This window comes from Nerophis ophidion, linkage group LG02 (assembly GCF_033978795.1).
Source record: "Nerophis ophidion isolate RoL-2023_Sa linkage group LG02, RoL_Noph_v1.0, whole genome shotgun sequence".
NCBI classification, from domain to species: Eukaryota; Metazoa; Chordata; class Actinopteri; order Syngnathiformes; family Syngnathidae; genus Nerophis; species Nerophis ophidion.
Window position 1 is genome coordinate 46423696 of NC_084612.1, and position 6821 is coordinate 46430516.

A 6821-nucleotide genomic window follows, 5' to 3' on the forward strand; every position below is an offset into this window, starting at 1 on the left:
ATAAACACGAGTCAAACCTGCTACGATGCGTTTTGTATCTATCGGCACTGCACCCCACACGATGACGGCAGGAAACCCGTCACAGTGGGTAACACCTATTTGGGTTTAAAAGGGTTGAGAACCCTGCATTAGGGTACAAAACATGCCGTGCATGGAATTCAAGTTTGATTAAAAGCGTTTAAAAATGTTGCAGGAAGAACTCGGGCTCCAAAAAGATTGTGTAAAAAACGGCAGTTGTCTTTAAAAAGGGAAGTTACACACAAAGTGTCAGAACGTGCACATTTTCAGCAAGGAACAAACTGTTTAACTGAACAAACATAGCCTAAGGTCTACATTCCAGTCTGCCTGGGGACTGTTGGTAACCTCACCAGACTCGGGTAGGCGGGACATCATGGCAACACAACACCTGTCAATCATGGCCACACAATGAAGGACCACAACACAACAGTGTGCGCTGTCAATCACTGCCACACAATGAAGGAGATGTAGTGTTTGGTGTTCCTTCTTCACAACAACAACAACAACAACAGGACCAACTTGTGTCCTTCTGAAGTAACCAAATAACTCTCCACCAATCAACTCTCTGCCCTTTGTTCATGTATATCACTTGTGTTATTGACGGCTTTGCGAGACTTTACGATCCCTCCCTAAGTAGTTAAAGGGCCAACGCCTGTTGAATTTTGTACTTTGGACTGGGACGACTTAGGACCTGATGGATCCGAGAAGTGTTTATGTGCCTGTGAGCAATGTTAGCACTCACCTTGACATCGATGGCGTCGCCCTCGTCCTTTGTCAAGGCGATGATTCTGTCAATGACTTCCTCTGATGGGGAACAAGTGAGCTTCAGTCAGTTTACCAATAGGAGGATACATGAAACACCACCTACATACCAATAGGACACATGAAACACCACCTACATACCAATAGGAGGATACATGAAACACCACCTACATACCAATAGGACACATGAAACACCACCTACATACCAATAGGAGGATACATGAAACACCACCTACATACCAATAGGAGGATACATGAAACACCACCTACATACCAATAGGAGGATACATGAAACACCACCTACATACCAATAGGAGGATACATGAAACACCACCTACATACCAATAGAAGGATACATGAAACACTACCTACATACCAATAGGAGGATACATGAAACACTACCTACATACCAATAGGATACATGAAACACCACCTACATACCAATAGGATACATGAAACACCACCTACATACCAATAGGAGGATACATGAAACACTACCTACATACCAATAGGAGGATACATGAAACACTACCTACATACCAATAGGATACATGAAACATCACCTACATACCATAGGATACATGAAACACCACCTACATACCAATAGGAGGATACATGAAACACCACCTACATACCAATAGAAGGATACATGTAACAGCACCTACATACCAATAGAAAGATACATGAAACACCATACATGCTAGACTATGTGAACATTCATAGTTTAGCTTTGTCCTGTCACTAATAAATCATTTTCTATGTCATTTGCCCTAAATTCAACACTTTCAGGCCAACAAATGTGTAAATGAAGTAAAAAGACCATCACTCCAGAAGGTATGACATGATATGCAGATAAGAAGGTATGAGTATTGGTAGTAGCTGTCAGCGGTGAAGTTATTGATTTTGGTCATGGAACTTCAATAGGTTTTAGAGAAGTCCTGAAAAGCGCAGAGGAACAAGTCTCCCGTCCAAAGGCAAAACCCAGTAACTCAATTTTGGTCAAAACTGAGCTGATAATAATTTTAGAGTGCTTAGGTGATGTGCTTTACATTAGTGTATGCGATATTGTAATTTGTTCCGTAAGTAAGCTGTTACGCGCATGGCAGGACCTAGCAACTACCACATAACCGCGTAGATACAACAGAAAAACCTAGTATCTCAAGGGACCAATCGGAGCTTCTTTGTCAGTCGCCTTATTGTCTTTAATGAGACATTTGCACGAATGGGGGCCGACGGTCAACCTGATTATGTGATATTATGGCACGAGGGGATATTTGTAAGATTGGCCCAGGACGTTGCAAGCACCTTCTTCCCTTTGCATACTCTTTTGGGCAGATAACTGTGGAGGTCAAAATAAAAACTGGGCGCTGTACACGGCTCTTGCCCAATGTGCAAACGCAGTATGGGGCCCACCTGAGATTGTGATATAATATCTGGAGAAAGGGCACACGTTCATGAGAGCAGATTCAATCCATGGCTCAATCGGCAAGAAAATGAAAGCTCAAGAAAACATCTATACGTTTGATGACTTTGTAGATCTTTGTAAGACAGCATCAAGATAGATTGGTTTTCCTTTGTTTTCTCAAAATCAGCTAGAAGTGAGTTACTAGGTTTTGCCTTTGGACGGGAGCAGTGTAGAAACCCTGTCGGTGTAAATGTGTCATGGTGTTGGTACTCTGATTACCATCTGACAAGGTCACCACCTCCTCATTCTCCTTGACCTCATTGAGAATCTTTTCAAGTTCTTGGGACACCTTCTCGTAGTAGGAATAGGTGGGTTCCACGCTCACAACAGCTGCAAATCAAGGAGGAGATGTTAGCAAAGCAAATGGTGGGGTCCACCCAGGCGTACCTTCTACTCAGGTGATGTCCCAGGGTCTACCCAGGCTTACCTTCTACTCCGGTGATGTCCACCGGGTTGGGCCCCTCTCTGCTGAATTTAATCAAGGACGGACGTCTCTTGGAGAACATTCTTTTAATAGATCTCCTCCTTGAGGACCTTTTCTTTTGGAGTGGAGGGGAAGCAGGCAGGCAGGCGGTGGCGATGGTCAAGTCTTCATCAACTGAAGACGCCTCAGGAATGTCTGAGGCGACCTCCTCATGGTCCTCAGTACTCCTCCTGGAGAAACGACCAATGAAGGTCTTCCACAAGGAAAGTTTTTTGTTCTTTCTGGGCTTCCTGCTCATCTTGTCATCGGGCTGTGTCTCCGGTCGGTCCAAAGGTTCAGTGGCAAACACGTGGTCGTTCAGTCTCTCAGTGGAGTGGAGGGAAGGGTCGCTGGAGTGTCTTCTGTGTCTTCTGTGTTTTTTGGACAAAGTCACCCACTTGGCTTGGCGCTCGCAAGGCTTGGTGTCCAGGGAGCCATCGTTGAAGCTGAGGCTGCGTTTGACGTAGACCTCCAGCAGACGCCGCGTGTCGTTGGGCCCCACCAGAAGCAGCTGATGGGACTGGGAGTCCATGTTGGCACCAGGAGCACAGGACTGCCACAAATATTTGATTTTAAGCCAACTTCTACAATCATTCAAGCTAAAAGTGTATGTTTATGTACTGTATATATATATATATATCTATCTATATATATATATATATATATATATATATATACGCACGCACACACACACACACACACATATATATATATATATATATATATATATATATATATATATATATATATATATATATATATATATATATATATATACATGCATATATATACACATTTACTGTATGTACACACATATATATGTATGTATATACACACACACACACACGCTTCATAATGCGCCACACATTTTTGATGGGAGACAGGTCTGGACTGCAGGCGGGCCAGGAAAGTACCCGCACTCTTTTTTTACGAAGCCACTCTGTTGTAACACTTGTCTTGCTGAAATAAGTAGCGGCGTCCATGGTAACGTTGCTTGGATGACAACATATGTTGTTCCAAAACCTGTATGGGCCTTTCAGCATTAATGGTGACTTCACAGATGTGTAAGTTACCCATGCCTTGGGCACTAATACACGTCCATACCATCACAGATGCTGGCTTTTGAACTTTGCGCCTTTAACAATCCGAATGGTTATTTTCCACTTTGTTCTGGAGGACACCACATCCTCTGTTTCCAAATATAATTTGAAATGTGGACTCGTCAGACCACAGAACACCTTTCCACTTTGCATCAGTCCATCTTAGGTGAGCCAAGCCGGAGGCCATTCAGGATATTGTTGATAAATGGGTTTGACTTTGCATAGTAGAGTTTAAACTTGCACTTACAGATGTAGCGACCAACTGTAGTTGGTCGCTACATGATGTTTCCATCCCTATGCTTCACAGTAGGTTTGGTGTTCTTGGGATGCAACTCAGTATTCTTCTTCCTCAAAACACGACGAGTTGAGTTTATACCAAAAAGTTCTATTTTGGTTTCATCTGACCACATGACATTCTCCAAATCCTCTGCTGTATCATCCATGTATCCATTTTGGTATAAACTCAACTCGTCGTGTTTGGAGGAAGAAGAATACTGAGTTGCATCCCAAGAACACCACACCTACTGTGAAGCATGGGGGTGGAAACATCATGCTTTGGGGCTGTTTTTCTGCTAAGGGGACAGGACGATTGATCCGTGTTGAGGAAAGAATGAATGGGGCCATGTATCGTGAGATTTTGAGCCAAAACCTCCTTCCATCAGTGAGAACTTTGAATGGTTGACCAAATACTTATTTTCCACAATAATTTACAAATACATTTTTAAAAATTCTTACAATGTGAATTCCTGGATTTTTTTTTCACATTCTGTCTCTCACAGTTGAAGTGTACCTATGATGAAAATTACAGACCTCTGTAATCATTTTAAGTGGGAGAACTTGCACAATAGCTGGCTGACTAAATACTTTTTTGCCCCACTGTAGATATATACATATATACACACGTACATACATATATATACATATATATATATATGTACACACACATATATATATATATATATATATATACACATACATATATATATATATATACACATACATATATATATATATATATATACATATATATATACATACATATATATATGTACACATATATATAAATATATATATATATATATATATATATATATATATATATATATATATATATATATATATATATATATATATATATATATATTCCCACTATAAGATACATTAAAACACCACCCTATCTTTGCAATCCATGTGTTGCTATTTATCTAAAATGTGCCAATCATACAAAACGTTTTGATAGTTATTGATTATATTTATTTAGAACAAAAATAAATGAGGTTGACATTTGAATTATTGCAAATTCATCCAAATAGCCACCCAAACATTATACATTTTTTTCATTTCCTAATTGAGTTAAATAAATTATTTACGGCCTAATTTATTATTTTAACTCAATCATTCCACATTCTTTTGTATTTTGTGCATTTTAAGAAAAAACTAATGAATTTACCACCTTTTTGTTTTCATTATTTCTTATTTTTCATTTCTTTTTATAATGTGTGCATATTGTCTTGAATTAAGAACGGTTGTCTTGAAATAAGAACGATTGTGTTTATCTAAGAACGATCGACACCGAACGGGACAAACGGTAGAAAATGGATGGACGGATGTCTTGAATTAGGAACAGTTTTCTTGAATTAAGAACGTACGTGCCTTTAATTAGGAACAATTGTCTTGAATTAAGAATGATTGTCTTTAAAAACGACTGTCTTTAAGTCCATTTGAAGAAGAAAGAAGTTGACATGTGGCGTCAGACTTCTGCAATATTCTTCAATATTGAACAACACTTGTGTGTAGTGCGAGTAACTAGTTGTATTTGATGTGTAACTACTTGTATTTCATGTGTTTTGTGTGCGTAACTAGTTGTAATTGATGTGTGTTGTGTTAGTAACTAGTTGTTTTTGATGTGTGCGTAACTAGTTGTAATTGATGTGTGTTGTCTTAGTAACTAGTTGTATTTAATGTGTTTTGTGTGAGTAACTAGTTGTATTTGATGTGTGAGTAACTAGTTGTCTGTGTGAGGACAAGAAGGTGACATAAATATAAAAAGGTGACATAAATATTGACTCACATGAAGAAGTAAGTAGTTGTAACTAGTTGTGTGTGAGGACAAGAAGGTTTTTGATTGATTGATTTTGATTGAAACTTTTAACTTTTAAATGGTAACACCCCAATAAGTTTTTCAACTTGTTTAAGTCGGGGTCCACGTTAATCAATTCATGGTAGGTGAGATAAATGTTGACTCACGTGAATAAGCAGTAGAAAATGGATGGATGAAGAAGTGTGTCCAGCAGCAGAAGAAAAAGAAGCAAAGTCTCCTCTTACAGAGTCAAAGACACAAAATGAGGAAGTTGACACATCAATCCTCTTCCTTACCTGCACTAGTGTGACGTCACTGCCACCCACACGGGGGCCTGAAAGGGGCGGAGTTATGGAAAAATACCTGCGTTGCTCACACACCATGTCTCTCTCTCTCTCTCTCTCTCTCTCTCTCTCTCTCTCTCTCTCTCTCTCTCTCTCTCTCTCTCTCTCTCTCTTTCTCTCTCTCTCTCTCTCTCTCTCTCTCTCTCTCTCTCTCTCTCACACACACACACACACACACACACACACACACACACACACACACACACACACACACACACACACACGCACACACACACACTTCTGCACACAGGAAGTCCACTGGCTGGACAGGAAGTCTACTGGCTGGACAGAAAGAACAGTTCCTCATTATTTCACTTAGAAAATTGGAAGTAGTTTAATAATAATAATAACAATAATCATGATAATAATAATGATAATGTAACCGATGGTTTATATAAGTCACCTATACTGTCTCACACTATAAAATAACAAACACGGAGGCTCTAGATTTACAAGAGGACCACTTTATTTCGTCTCTTTTCGAAACTCTGCTCAAACTCCAACATGACATCGTTTCCGTTCATTTCGCCTTCAAAATAAGAGCTCAAGGCATATACCGTATAACACGAACTTAACATCACAAAGAGGC

General features: G+C 39.6%; 1 protein-coding gene across 1 annotated transcript in view; it reads right to left on the reverse strand.

The window, feature by feature from the left end:
• Positions 1–6184, reverse strand: part of LOC133541565 (uncharacterized) — an 8912-nt gene extending 2728 nt beyond the window's left edge. The window contains exons 1-4 of the mRNA XM_061885042.1: positions 6056–6184; positions 2673–3261; positions 2465–2575; positions 761–822 (exon numbers count right to left, since the gene is read on the reverse strand). Coding sequence (XP_061741026.1) covers positions 761–822; positions 2465–2575; positions 2673–3240 — 741 coding nt within the window. The 5' untranslated portion in view covers positions 3241–3261; positions 6056–6184. The remainder of the gene's footprint in view (positions 1–760; positions 823–2464; positions 2576–2672; positions 3262–6055) is intronic.
• Positions 6185–6821: the final 637 nt, after the last annotated feature.